The sequence below is a fragment of the Leucopleurus acutus genome (assembly GCF_964270905.1).
Source record: "Leucopleurus acutus genome assembly, chromosome: 2".
Taxonomy (NCBI): domain Eukaryota; kingdom Metazoa; phylum Chordata; class Mammalia; order Artiodactyla; family Delphinidae; genus Leucopleurus; species Leucopleurus acutus.
In genome coordinates, this window is record NC_139143.1 from 62,764,442 (window position 1) to 62,779,786 (window position 15,345).

The window sequence follows — 15,345 nt, forward strand, 5'->3', positions numbered from 1 at the left end:
TTGTCAATTAGAGGTCCTCAAGCAAGGTTGCAAAGGATGGAATAGTCATTTTAATTCCAACTCTGGCTAACTCATGGTACTGCATAATTCTCCACCGTTCTCCTACTTTAAAAGTGGGACTATATTCAACCTCGAGTATTTGAGAATGAACAAAGTTAAGGCATATGAGTATATTTTGTGAACCCCAAAACAAATGTAAGGGACATTTTGGAAAGTTGTCTCTGTTGCTCAAATATGCTCAGATACTGAAATTTTAGTATAACATTTTGTTACATTGCTTACAGTCCTTTTTTCCTAACCTTACAGATATATTTCATATATATTTAACAAAATTTGAGTCACTCTGTACACATTATTTTGTTAAATATATACACCTCATAAATGTCAAGCATTGATGTAGTAATATTAGTCCAAAATATAGGTAGTGGTGCTTTCTATGAAACTAAAACATGGCTTCAATCACACATACTAATTATTAATGAGCTGACTATGGAGATATTAACTTAATTAATGGTTATAATTGAGTTTATAATTGCATGAATGCTAACCCTCTACTCCAACAAAGAAGAGAAGTTTAACACATGATCTTGTGATAAGACCCAAGCTTTAAAAATACACCCCTAAAAGGCAGACTAACATTTCAAAAACCAAACCAAGTCCCCGAAAGAGGTTGGGCTGGCTTCTGGATAACATTATCCATCTGTACTCACTATACAGAACCCCATCAGGCTAGAAGAACTGATTTAAGTTGGAAAGGCTGTTCTTCAACTGGGAAATTCTTAGAGTTTTTCTATATTACCTTCAGAACAATAGTGAAGGAATAGTAAAATAGTGAAAATGCAATCACTTTCCAAACATTATTTGCTAAGTAATGTCAGTCAGAAGATAATATAGACAAGAACCAGGGAATTTGAATAAGCAAAGGCATGTTTTCTTCCCTTGTACAATAAAGGAAAGAACTCTACCAGCTTTTAAGTAAGAACTAATAGATGATAACTTTTGAAAATCAGTGGCTCTGCTAATACTCATCTTTTCCTCTCCAAACTTTCTGTCAAATCCTTTTAAGTGATGATAGGAAACATGTTTACCAATTACACCTTCAAAGGTAACATTACTTCTTCCTCATTTCTATGAAAAGAGCTATATAAAAAGATTACCTGGATAATTAAAAAAACATTTAAACAAGTCCTACTTCTATTTCCTTTCAAGTAGGTAGAAATAAATATCCAGAGGGAAAGGTAAGTAGGATGTTAAGGTAAGAATCCTTCCCACTCACCCCAGTAAAATGAATTAAGCACATTGCCAGGCACACAAAAGACACCAACATATATCTGTTCCATGAATTTATAAAGGATCTACTTCAAGCATACTCACTATTAATAAGTCAAAAATTTATAAGATGCAAATTAGAAAGGAGATGTAGGACTTATTTTGATATAAAAATTGACTTTTATATTTGGGGGCATCAGAATTGGGGGGCAATTCTTTTGTATATTGGGGGGCATCAAAATTGACTTTTATATTTGGGAGGCAACTTTTATACTTGAGTCTTTAACTTCTTTTAAGAGTTATCATCTTTCTTCAGTGAGTAATCCTTGCAGCAGTCAACAACAGAGGTAAAAATGGGAGAGAAACTTTCTCCTCTGCTCTTTTATTCCCTCCTTAAAATTAATGTTTTAAGGAAGTCCACAAATTAAAAAAACAAAACTAGGATGCAGTTTGACAGCATAAAGAAATATGATCAGAATTAAACTTTCAATGGTTACTGGAGGGACAGCTGGAACATTTGGCTATAGATATATATCAATCCTCTTCAGCCTGAGAGTCCTTTGGATTCACCGTGCACAGTGCCCAGAGTAACAGACTGAAACTACAGCCAACACTGAGATCAACATATAATGATCTGATAACTTCCCATGTCATATAAAAGCAAAAAGAAAAAATCTAGGAGGATAGGGAAGATTTTGAACCTGAGTAAAAGTTTTTCCTCTTTCTCCAAATTTCACACACTTACAGAGGAATATGAACTCTGGCTATGTGCCCCTGCTAATACCATTTGGAGTGTGTTTTTCCCACTGAAAAATTCAGTGCAAGAGTATCACATTTTAAAGTGATTTTTTTTTTTTTTTAAAGAAAGGAGGGTGGGTGGAAATGAACAGTTCTAACATTTGAGTGTTAGCTCCAGATGCTTCTATTCGAAACCTCTCATTTTCTTGGATGACAAATCTTTCTTTAAGGGCCTCTGATAAGCAGCCAAATCTAGGTTTGATTATTTTAGGGGATTATTTGAAAAAAAAAATCTAGGCATGTTTCTCTTTCTCACCTTCGCTATATTCACCACAAATGGCTTTTCTTCCTTTAGTTATAGTGTCTAACAGGATTTCCATTCCGTTGAGAAATGTTTCTGGAGGTCTGAGAATCATTTGGAAGCACAGGCTTTTAGAAGAGGACATTACTTAGCTGGTATCTAGGATACGTATATCCCTTGCTTTGGTATTTTAATTTCACCAAAGAAACGTGTGTTTGGTGAGTCTGCACACAGAATTTATGCCTTGTGGTAATATCTAAAATGGAGTACTTGTACTTGATTTATTAAAGGAAAATTATTCTTTACTAGGTGTACCTTTGAAGGACAATAAGCAAAAATTCCAAATGTGCTTGGTGTTCTCATAGCTTGATGGTCTCTCTGTGAATCAGGGAACAATAAATAAGGCTCAAAGTCCAAATCTACAACACTGTCTTCGTAAATCTTCATTTATTTGATCAGTTTCATTAAAAAAATTAACTTGTCTTATATGAAGAAAACTACTGGCATCTTAAAAGTAAAATAAGGGATTTGTATGTGTTTAACCCACACACACATTGATATTTAAAACATGATTAAAAACCTAAACTTCGGGCTTCCCTGGTGGCGCAGTGGTTGAGAGTCCGCCTGCCGATGCAGGGGACGTGGGTTCGTGCCCCAGTCCGGGAAGATCCCACATGCCGCAGAGCGGCTGGGCCCGTGAGCCATGGCCGCTGAGCCTGCGCGTCCGGAGCCTGTGCTCCACAACGGGACAGGCCACAACAGTGAGAGGCCTGTGTACCGCAAAAAAAAAAAAAAACAAAACCTAAACTTCAGTGCTTGCCCTCTTGACTGGTAATGGAAAGACTGCAACATTGCATGTGGCAGGATTCCTCTTAGGATTACCCTGTGCAGATTAGCCGCTGATCCCACATCATTAGCCAGTCCAATAACACAAGGCTGAACAACTGTACCTCCCTCTGGTACACATGCTAAACTTTGAGCAATAACTCATTGGATAGCTGATCCCAGTTCATAGCCACATTGCTAATTAAAGGGCATGTGATTTCTCAGAATGTAGAGTACCCTAGTTCTATCGACAACCTTTTAAGTACAACACTGTATAACAAAGTCAGAGATTTCCAAATGGCCCTATACACAACGCAGCACACACTTTTCACATATAGTGCAAATGGCACTATTACCTGCAGTGTTAGAGCCCAAAACAACCTGAGGGCTGTACCACCACCTCAGGTACCTAACTGAGCAACCAAGCCGACTTTGTACAGTTGCAACATATAGATATCTATGACCTCCCACAAATCTGAAGCTTGTGAAGCTTATGGGTTTTGTTGTTGACAATCGTTTTACACTAGAGTCATCCGGATTTTGATGCAGATTTTAGTATGAGTGATATTCTTAGTTATCAATTTTATGTTTTCCTTCAAAAAACTGAAAATGTAAATGCCAAAGATAGGCAGCGCCGGATCACTGTAAAGCTATCAGTGGAAGCCCGTGAGACACAAAGTTAAGCAGTCTTTAAGAATATTAGACCAAAAACTGATTCCTCAGAGGAAGAGAATTGGCTGAAATATATTTTAGCACTTCTTAGTGTCAAAGCTCCTGAAGAAAAATGCTTTTTATTTCACTGTTAAAAAACAAAAACAAAAAACTCCTTTCTAATAGAATCATGAATCTTCAGTTTTCTCCTTTATTAAGAAAAAAATGTTATGATTCAGGGGAACAAAATTCAAGTGAGCACTGATGACCTCACCTAGGCATTAAAACATATATATTGAGCTCTTCTTTCTTAAATGACAAAGGAACCATATTTCTCAAAATATACCACCCCCTTCTTTATAATTGTATGCTGGTCACTGCATCTAACTTCACCTTGCCATGATAAACAGACTTTCTTCTGGGTGAGAAATCCCTTAGGTGCACAGCTACCTAACATGTCTGTTATGATGATACAGGAGAGATTATATTTACATGCAAATAGATACATGAGACTTAATTAATAATTGTAAACATAAGCATAAACAAAGATGAACTATACTAGAGGGAGATATGTGAGAGAAAAGAGTTAAATTCAGTCAATATTGTACTTCTGAAAAAGACTCAAATATGAGAGAACCAAATGAGGGAACAGTCTAGAATGGTATTAAACTCCATTGTATAATATAAACAAAGCAAAATTATTCTTGCCCAATTACCAAATAATGGTATAGGACTACCACAGACCAATCACATTATAGAACAGTTGCTAGGTATAGTTCTCAAACCACTAAAAAGAAACACTGCACCAGTGATTGTGGGTATTTAATTTTAACCCTTGGTAGGAAGTGCAGAAGGGTGATTTTTCTCTTGTTCAGGAAATCAAAAAACAAGCAAGGCAGACTTCCCAGACTCAGCACAGACCCAACAGCTTTAAGCTGTTTCATAGATACACAGTTCGAACATTCCAGGAGAGAAATCTGTAATTTCCTAACCAATGATTTTTAAGGGGCAAAATTCCCTATTAACACATCCAAATTGACCATCAAATGGAGAGGTTAGAAAGCAAACCAGGCATAGTCTAGATAAGTCGCAATAATGTCTGGTGTAAAATTTAACCCCTTGGAGACAGAAATAACAGAATGCATCCATCAAGCACTTGGGTATTCTGCTTTATTGCTGAGCCTGGCCAGCCATAAGACCTTTTTTTTTTTTTTTTGTGGCTGCCACAGAGATAATGCCACTAACGTGGGCTTGGAGAGGAGAGCCATATCTCCTCTAGCCAATTAAGGAGTGGCACGGACCAGGCTCGGACAGAGCCCCATGCCTGTGGCCACTCAGCACTTCCTTCTCGGTAGAGTGGGGAAAAGGGGAAGGAGACAGGAGACCGCAAGCCTCTTCCAGGGATACAGGGAATTCTCACAGAGGGTGGCAGATTCTTTACAAATGAAGTTCAATGAAAAACAGTCTCACCGCCAGAAGCCGAGGCACAAACAGACGATGCCCCATCCCCAGAAGTTCCAGCACTCGACACGCATACTCATTCACCAGCTTGTTCCTCTCGTCGTGCATGTCCTGGGACTTTTTGACAGGAGCTGTGAGCTTAGCAGCTGGGGCTGGGCAGGGCACCCCTTCTTCCATGAGCAGTAAGTAGTTATCCAGAATGAGAAAGCTGGATCTCTTATCCACAATTTTGAGAACTGCGGCGGGAGGGGAGCCAGGCTTAGGTCTCCCCAGGAGCACGCACAAGCCAGTCTGTGGTGGGAACTGCCAGCTAACGTCTCCACAAGAAAAACATTTTGGCTAAATTATCTACTGTGCAAGAGCCCCAAAGTAGACTGGAAATGAAATCAAATGCTGATCTAAATAAAAAAACAGCAAAAGCAAGCGAATGCAAGAAAATGGCCAAGAGTGATGCAGGAGAGTTCACATACATGTGTAAAAATGGACAAGCTGCTTAGAAGGGTCTAGCATGTGAGTGTGTGTGTGTGTGCTGTGTGTATGTGAGAGAGTGAGTGTGTGTGTGTGCGTGAGCAAAGAGCAGGAGCCAGGAAGCCAGGGCAGTTGTGAAGCTGCAAGGAGAAAAGGATGAGCTCATTGCAATCCTTGATTCGTGACAAGCAGCTCTGCTGTTGCTGCCTCTGCTGCTGCTGCCTCTCGCTGTGAATCAGTAATGAAAGGGTAGGGAAGGAAGGGGAGGGAAGAGAAGGAGGTAGGTGAATGAGCATGCAGAGTTTGTCTCAGGGGAGAATGCTGTAATAGGAAGCCAATGGCGAGCCGTTGGACAGATGCGCTTCCCCTCCCAGTCCACCTTCAATCAGTGTTAGGCTGACAGCTTATGCTGTTGAATCTTAAACCCACAGACAGATGAGCTAGCTTCTCCTAACATGTGATGCTCACAGAAAAATCAGACAGCCTGCCAGCTAAAAGGCTGACCTTTATTCACTCTTGCTTTCTAATAATGGTAACAGATACAAGTCTGATTTTTTTACTGCATATTTAAAGTGGGATGCTCCAATCCTTGTTAGATTACTGAAATCTCTAACAGAACAGAGGCTTAGGGGAAAATGATAGAGTATGGACAGAAGAGCAAGGACCGAACATCCAAGGAACGACATGCCCTCAAGTTGAAGTGTTTATGCAATAATGACTTTTTGCAATGCTAGGATATGCAGAAGCATTTCAGCATTCTGGGAAGGCTAGCTGCAATTAAAAGGAAGATTATTTTTATTGTATTTTTATCTTTTATTGTGGTATAGTTGATGTATAGTATTATGTAAGTTTCAGGTGTACAACATAGCAAAAATGAAGACTTATAAATATACAATATGATAAAGCATAAAAACCTACAACATAATAATAAGAGTATACCTTTAAGGAACTATTAAAGTTGAGATTCTCAAAGCAAAAATAACTTTCCTAACCTAAAGACTGATAAACACTCACTTAATAGTTCAAAACATTGTTTTGATGCATTCTGGTCTAATCCTTCCCTTGTAATAGTATAACTTAGAGTTATTCACAGTTTAAAATTTTACAATCTTACTATTAAAGTTTTATATTAATTTCGTTGATGTGAATCATCAGTTTTAGCCAAATCAAGGCAGAGGACAAGATCCCCTTTAAGCGTAGTTTCTTATCTTTATCCTAACAATTAACTACTATATATTCAGAATCTTGGAGCTACTGTTCTGTAGTTGGTCTCATATGAATACCAGACCAGTTTCTTCATGCAAGCTGTAGCATGGTGCAAAGACTAGTGGGGCTAAGAGAGCTGGAGGAAGTTCCTTCTGAGTCTTAGTTTCCTATTTTGATAAATAAGTTACAGATCTCTGCAAGTAAGAAAATAGAAACATTTATCAGCATACCTCTGTGATCTTGGTTACAGAAATACATTAATTACAGAATTGGGGATAAAGGGAAATACTGCCTTCCTTAAGAGAATACTGTTTGGTTTATTTTTCCAAAACCTCAGGTGAACAAAACTTTTTTGGGTTAAACATTTAAAGTATTAATTAACAAAATATCTTAAATAAGATACTTATATTTTGCTGTCAGGCCTTCTATTTCTTCCAAAAATGATTTATTAAAAACCTATACAAAGTAAAGATTTTAATGTAAAATGATAAAAGCCATTAGAATGATATGTATATATATATATATGTGTGTGTGTGTGTATATATGTGTGTGTGTGTGTATATATATATATATATATATATATATATATATATATATAAATTTCAGATCCTTGAGATTTTGGAGGAAATGTCTTATGGGCTACCCAGGGTGGGAGTTGGTTTAGCCAGAAGGGGGGAAGAGGGAAGAGGTTCTGGGTCTCTCATTACTCGAGCCCCCTGCCCTCCCCCCATCAGCAACAACAGCTCCATTTTCATCTTATTTACATAGTGAAGTTCTGCATGAGATTTTGTTTGAAAAGACTGTGCTACTGCTGTGTAAGTGTGAAAAGCACTGCCATAGAAGCTTTACATTGAAGAGCAAGGGGACATTTTGACTTGCAAACGAAGAAAAAACTCAGTGACTCCTTAGCTTATAGGATTTTTTATGATTTATTTTTTTTAAAAGATAGGGTAGATGTTTCCATCCATCTGACTTGGTCTCAAAGACCACTGGCAGAAGAATTTTTTTTTTTTCCTTATATAAACCAGAAACAAAAAATTTATTGCCCAAAAGGAATTAAATTAAAAAATCAATCAAAAGACTTTGGAACTGGTTTGGCTCTGATGCTCACAAAAGAAGTTAAAACTATATGCACTAAATATTAAATGTAATAATTAAAATATGATAGTTTAATGAGCAAACAAAGTTACACTTAAAAGATTTAGGTTCATTTAACAAAGTGCTGTGTAAAAGGCACTACAAACCAGTGGTCATGTGTTTCAGTTTTCCCAATCTCTCCATCATCCTTCCCCTCAAATACGTATTATCCTTGAGGAGGTAAAAGGTACAGGCTCAGCTGCAGGCTCTGAGTGGGCCCTGCTGGGATGGAAGAAGTCGTTTTTGGCAGCAGGGTCCAGGGCACACCTACCCCAATGAGGCTGAGGAACTGTCACACCAGGGGCCTACAGAAGGCACTGGGGATTAGAGGAGTGGAGAGCCTGAGGAAGAACAGGAAGAAATGGGGGCAGGTCCAGCTAGCTGCTCCTACCAGCCCCTGAACCAAGACCCCGAACCAGAAGGGGCAGAGCTGGCACCAGTGCGGGGTGCAGAAGATGGAGCTGCTGACGTCCAGGGTTGGAACTAAGGCCCTAGGGCTTCATTCCCGGGACAGGCCAGCAGAGAATGAGGATGAAGATGAGGAGCGAGCTACAGCACTGAGCAGCCACAACTCTATTGTCATGGACCCAGAACATGCAGAGTTGGTGAAAAGGGCGAAGGAGGTGATATCAAATGCCCAGTGGGAAGATGTGGTACAGAAGGCCCTCCGAGCCTGGCAGGTGTCCCCTGCCTGCCAATGACTGCACTGAGAGCTGCCTCATCTCCCTGCATTCCAGGGCTGATCATATCCCAGGTTGTAATGTTCATCCCCATGCTCCCATCCCCCTTTCCACATCAAGGTAAACCAGACTTCTTCTCAGAGACTTATTAATTCAGTTCTATACACATGGGGACATCAGCCCAAGCCCAACCCACCTTAGCATGTATCACTCTATGGAGAATAAAGGCACCATACATACATAGCCCCCTTCCAAAAAATAAAAGAAAGAAACCATCATCCTTGCCTTCAAAATTTCCATAATTTTCCGACCCTGGTCCTGTTTTCAGGTTGTCCCTTGAGAACAGGCTATTGATCAGTATCAGGTAAAATAACTCTTCTAGAATATCACTTGGCGAAAAGAAAGAATGTATTCTAGCGATTTTTGAAGCCCTACGAGAGTGAGTAATCTCAGTGAGCATTTCCCCTTATGCCTCCCCAATGCCCCAAGTAATTTATTTATTGCTGATCAGATTCAGCAATAAATAGAGTGTACTCATAACTCAAAGATAAATTTTTGAGTTATAAAGTAGTCCAAAAATGAAACTAATGATAGAAAAGAAACTCTTCTGAATTAACCAGTTAATAATACATGATTTCTCATATTTCTTTACACTATCATAAAGGAGATTTTTTTTAAATCTCTATGAAGGAAGTTCAACAGCAAATTGAAGATAATATGGGAAATTTGGATGAATGATCCAATGAGGCAGAGTGAGAGAAAGGTAAAGAGGGCCAGGCAGTGGTCCCAAAGCCATGGCCTAAAGAACAGCAGCCTCACTCTGGAGTGCTAGAAGCAGGTAGATGGTGGGGCAGTGCTAATTAGAGCCCTGAGCTTGAGTGCTCTACCTGAGCCACTCCACTCACTGACTGTGGACATGTGCAGGACATAAATAGATTTCCATTGTAAAATGAAAAGATACTTGACTTAATTTATGGAACTGTAATTAAGAACAGTAAGTGCACAGTAACACACGAAGTAGTTACTTCAAGGGTTACAAAGGTGAAAAAGGAAAACACTTTCCAATCTGTAGGAGCTTAAAATCTGGGAGGCATTCAAACACAAAGATAAAGCAGGATGTGGACACTGTAAAAGGAGGAACACACTGTGTGTTATGATCTAGTCATGTCTTTGTTGTCCACAGTGGATACAGACAAAAGTGGGTTTAGACTAGTGGGACTGTCCTGGACCCAAATGTAAGAGTAATGAGAATTAAACATATTTCTAAGAGCAAAGCAGGGCATTGTTTTTTGCATCATCTTTTAGTCACATTTACTGGCTGAAAGACATGGGTAAGTTACTACTCTCTGGGACTCTGTAAAAAGGCAGTATCACCTACCTAGTCAAGTTGCTCTGAAAATTTAATAAGTTAATGTATGTAAAGGAATATTTCATAGTGCCTAGCACAGGGTGGGTACCAGATAACCAGTAATTTCCTTCATTCTTTCTATGAAGTCAGGAGAAGAGGACAGGAAGTGTAAAAGCATTTTGTTCATCTGGTTTAGGGTTTAGAAAGACAAAAGACTCTGGATGTATTAACATTAGAAAAAGAGTTAGCCAATATATACAATGGAATATTACTCAGCCATAAAAAGAAACGAAATTGAGTTTTTGTAGTGAGGTGGATGGACCTAGTCTGTCATACAGAGTGAAGTAAGTCAGAAAGAGAAAAACAAACACCAGATGCTAACACATATATATGGAATCTTTGGTTTTTGTTTTTTTTTTTTTTGCGGTACGTGGGGCTCTCACTGTTGTGGCCTCTCCCGTTGCGGAGCACAGGCTCCGGATGCGCAGGCTCAGAGGCTATGGCTCACGGGCCCAGCCGCTCCGCGGCATGTGGGATCTTCCCAGACCGGGGCACGAACCCGCGTCCCCTGCATCGGCAGGCGGACTCTCAACCACTGCGCCACCAGGGAAGCCCTATATATGGAATCTTAAAAAAAAAAATGGTTCTGAAGAACCTAGGGGCGGGACAGGAATAAAGACGCAGACCTAGAGAATGGACTTGAGGACACGGGGAGGGGGAAGGGTAAGCTGTGACAAAGTGAGAGAGTGGCATGGACATACATACACTACCAAATGTAAAACAGATAGCTAGTGGGAAGCAGCCGCATAGCACAGGGAGATCAGCTTGGTGCTTTGTGATCACCTAGAGGGGTGGGATAGGAAGGGTGGGAGGGAGGGAGATGCAAGAGGGAGGAGATATGGGGATATATATATGTGTATAGCTGATTCACTTTGTTATACAGCAGAAACTAACACACCATTGTAAAGCAATTATACTCCAATAAAGATGTTAAAAAAAAGAAAAAGAGCCAAACACTGATAAAAGACACTCCTGTAAGACCAACTGCCTCTTCAGTTCACCTTTAAGATTTAGACAGCTAATAATAAGTAGCAAAGGATCCATGCTCTTCTGAACTAGGAGAGGTAAAACAGCAAAAACTCAATTCTCTGCCTGTTTCTTTTTTGTCTTCTAGACTACTTTTTAAAAGATGAGCCCTCAATAATTTGGCAAGTTCCTAAGATCCAACAAACAGGTTGAATAAAGGTGACACAGTGAGTAGTCCGGTATTTTGGTACTGTAGAATCCCAGGCAACTCACACTCTACCATTCAAGTCTTGGTTCTTCTCAGCACTGTGCTATATGCTTCTGGAGGTAGAAAGGTACATCAGATGCTTCTTCTAACTTTATGCATTATTCAAGCTACTTGAAGAAAAGGCTAAAATGAAATGTCAATGAGACTGAGCATACAAGTTATATCACAGGGAAATGAGTCTCATCATCTTATAGTTGGAACTCAACACATTGAGGAATTAGAGTTCAAAAGAAGAAAGTACATAATTAACTGACACCGTGGTGGGTACTTCAGGTAACCAGACTGTTGGAACTCAAAAAGAATCCTATAAAATATTATAGACTTACTAATTTTTTAGGAATGTTCTGACCTCTTGTGATACTTCAAGCATAACTATTTTAAAGGAGTTTTTTGTTTTGTTTCTGTTTTTCAATAGAAGAGAGAACTTTCCCCCACCAAAAGCAATTTAATAACATTCTGAATAGTCATGGTAGTATCACTATTACCTTATTACCTACTCTTGTGATCAGATTTAAGAACAATGCCTTTATTAATGCAAGAACTTCTTCTACAGTCTCTTTGAGAGTTAGTCATTTTGCCTCTGCTTCCTTACCTTCATTGACAATTAGCTGAAAAGGCTGCCTATTTTTATTACTGGACATTTATATTTGTTCAAAAAGGACTACTTATGGTAAGCTAGAAATCTGAAGCTTCCAGTCACTCAGTTGAGGCATATACTTTATAACAACACAGAATGGGTCGACTTTTTTCCATGTGATGTTAGTTAAAATATCTGAACACAGTTTCCTTTTCTTGAAGATAATTATCCCTGGTGTTAACTAGGCCTCCTATGAGCTGGTTTCTGCACCATTCTAGACTGTCCTACTTCCTGCCCCAAGGAGACACTGTTTTTGGACAGTGTCTCTCAATAAAGTTTCAATATTACCATAACTGACATACTCGACACTCTAGATATGATAACAGAATCATGAAATAATGCAACGTTGTTAGACCCTAGAAATATCAAAGTCTAACATGTTCGCCCGATTGATGAAAAGAGTGAGGCGGCAGCTACGTGACTTGCTCACAATCGTAAAACTTTTCTGAGGTAGAGCCAGGAAGCCAAGATCCCAGAGCCCCACTACACAGCAGAGAACCTAGCATTTCCAGCTCTGTAACTTGCTCTCTTTCAATTAATGTAGCCCATTAAAAAAAACTATCTCATTAGGAAGACTGTGCTCCACCATTTTACTCCACATGGAATTGGTCCGGAGCCTGTGCCTGCCATCTGGTATGAAAGAACCTAAGATTCTTAGATCTGAGTTGAGAGGAGGCTTCCAAAAGCCTGCCTTGAGAATAGTCACTTCTAAACACACACCTGTGATAATAAAGCACATCTGCCTTCGTAATTTTTAACTGTGAAGCACCCTCTCTTTTTTAAAAAAAATTAATTTATTAATTTATGGCTGAGTTGGCTCTTTGTTGCTGCATGCGGGCTTTTCTCTAGTTGCTGCGAGCGGGGGCTACTCATTGTTCGGGTGCGTGGGTTTCACATTGCAGTGGCTCCTCTTGTTGTGGAGCATGGGCTCTTCAGTAGTTGTGGCTCGCGGGCTCTAGGGTGCATGCTCAGTAGTTGTGGTGCACGGGCTTAGCTGCTCTGTGGCATGTGCGATCTTCCCGGACCGGGGCTCGAACCCATGTCCCCTGCATTGGCAGGTGGATTCTTAACCACTGCGCCACCAGGGAAGCACCTCTCTTTTTCAGTCAAACAGAGACGCTACATCCTTGGCCGCTCCGTCACAGTGTCTACATAACAGCAGCTTTTTTGAAGCCATGTTAGTGATGCAGGCTTAACAATGGAAGCCTATCTCACTTCATTTATCCCCTCCTCTGGACAGTTTGTATGAGGCTCATCTTTATTTCCAAGTTTAAGCAGAAGGCATAAATTAATGTTAGCAGAGGCCTGTTTTTTAATTTTAAGTTGATCAGATTAAAATTATGACATGGAATCTAGACTATTCCTTGATGCTCTCAAGCTAGATCGGCATTTTACCTTTGTGTGTGTGTGTGTTGTCATTGTTGAAAATAATGAGGTGCTATATTCATCTTGATAAGTTGTGAACTGCCTCTACCTCCTTCCCATGGTCCATCTCCAGTTCTCTATTAAATTTGCTATCTCTGGCATCTTCGTGTTACATAGAATGCTAGGTGTAGTTTAACATCTGTCACTGTGAAAAATAGTATTTTCAGTGGAGGAGTTATATGGGTCAGCCCATGTATTAGCAAGTGAATTTGTCTCCACAAAATGAATATGTCAAGATGGGGACATTCTTTTTTTTTTTGAATAGACAAGTCCATATTCTGAAATAAAGATGGTAATAGATTGTACAGCCATACTATTTCCCTCTCCCTACCTCCCACTCATGGCTTCAAAAGGGTTCAGTAGACTTTCAGAGGTAGCAAACGGGTGAGAGTGGAGGTGATTTTTCCTCCACTTTCATTGGACGTGATTGGATTCCTCTCCACCTCCCTTGTGAGCTCAGCACTCCTATACACTGAGAGTTGCCACAAGATGTCTTGTATGATGATAGTAACAAGTGAACAGGTGTGTACAGGTCTTTCCTGCTTGGTGGGCTCCTTTCTCTACCTCATACGCATATTTGTTCCAAGCAGGGCCTAACAAAACAACTTATACACCACAAAGTCTTGATAAACATTTCAGTGACTAAAAGTATGAATAATAATAGTTACCATTTATTTAGTATCTATGACAGCCATAAACTATGCCAAGCCCTTAGAGTATGCAGTATTGCAATTAATCTTAACAACAAATTACGCTCATTTTACGTAGGAGACACCTAAGCTTAGAAAAGTTAAGTGACTTGCCAGAGATCATGTAGCTACTAAGTGGTAACTGCAACTATAATTTACACATCTGCTATATAAGTGTTTTAAATCTAATTTGAGTTGTTTGAAACAATGAAGGAGATAGAGTTAAACAGGCTAGATCCTAAAAGCTAATCAATTTAGTCCAGTGGAAACAACAGGATTTTCACAGTCCAGTCACTATGAATACATAGAGGGACTAATGTGTCTTGGTTCTAAAAGAAATGACAAAAACAAAGCAAAAACTTATGCTCACTGTACCCTGGTGATCTTATCCATACCTTTCTTTTTTTACTACTACTGAACAACCCAATGCTGAGATCAGCCCTCTCTCCAGAGCTCCCAATCTGTATATCTATCTCCTTGCTGGACAAACGCAGCCTCACACGCGAATTAATCCCGGCATGTCCAAAGTCACCATTTCTTCCCCAATGAAGTTCCTCCTCCTACATTTCCTATCCTAGCAAAGAGTGTCCTCATCTACCCAATTATACCAGCAGACATCTGGGGGTCATCCTAGAGTACTCTTTTTACCTCCACTTCCCATACTCAACCCATCATTCAAGTCTGGTTGATTTAACCTCCTCACCATCTCTCAAAACTATCCCCTCTTCTCCATTCCCATCTCTTCTGATTTGAGCTCACCCCTTAGTATGACATGCTGGGACGTCTACCAGCTGCAATACTCAAGTTACTTGAAGTTCCCCTGCACATACCAGGTAACTGCATACCTCAATGTCTTTGTTCTTGCTTTCTCCTTTTCTTGAACTGTTTTTCCCCTCTAGTTCACTTACCTTTTCCTAATTTGTTTTTATTTATTTATTTACTTGGTTGAACCAGGTCTTAGTTGCAGCAGGCAGGCTCATTAGCTGTGGCACGCAAACTCTTAGTTGCAGCATGCATGTGGGATCTAGTTCCCTGACCAGGGATCGAACCCAGCCCCCTGCATTGGGAGCACGGAGACTTACCCACTGTGCCACCAGGGAAGTCCCACCTTTTCCTAATTCATTAAAACTCAACTCTGGTATTACCTCCTGCAGGAACCCTCCCTCAATCCTAGGGTTGGGGTACATGGCCTTCCCGCTTGCTCTCTTTCCACCCT

At 39.8% G+C, this 15,345-nt stretch overlaps 1 protein-coding gene across 6 annotated transcripts in view; it reads right to left on the bottom strand.

Moving 5' to 3' along the window:
- Window positions 1–15,345, bottom strand: part of RABGAP1L (RAB GTPase activating protein 1 like) — a gene marked incomplete at its 5' end in the record, with an annotated part of 698,468 nt that overhangs the window by 140,381 nt on the left and 542,742 nt on the right. The window contains one exon of one of the 6 annotated variants that reach the window (XM_082834443.1): window positions 5,255–5,422. The exons of the other annotated variants lie outside the window; for them this stretch is intronic. Within the exon in view, the coding sequence (XP_082690569.1) occupies window positions 5,255–5,422 (168 nt within the window). Of the gene's footprint in view, window positions 1–5,254; window positions 5,423–15,345 lie in introns of those variants that run through there. 6 annotated transcript variants of the gene reach the window in all.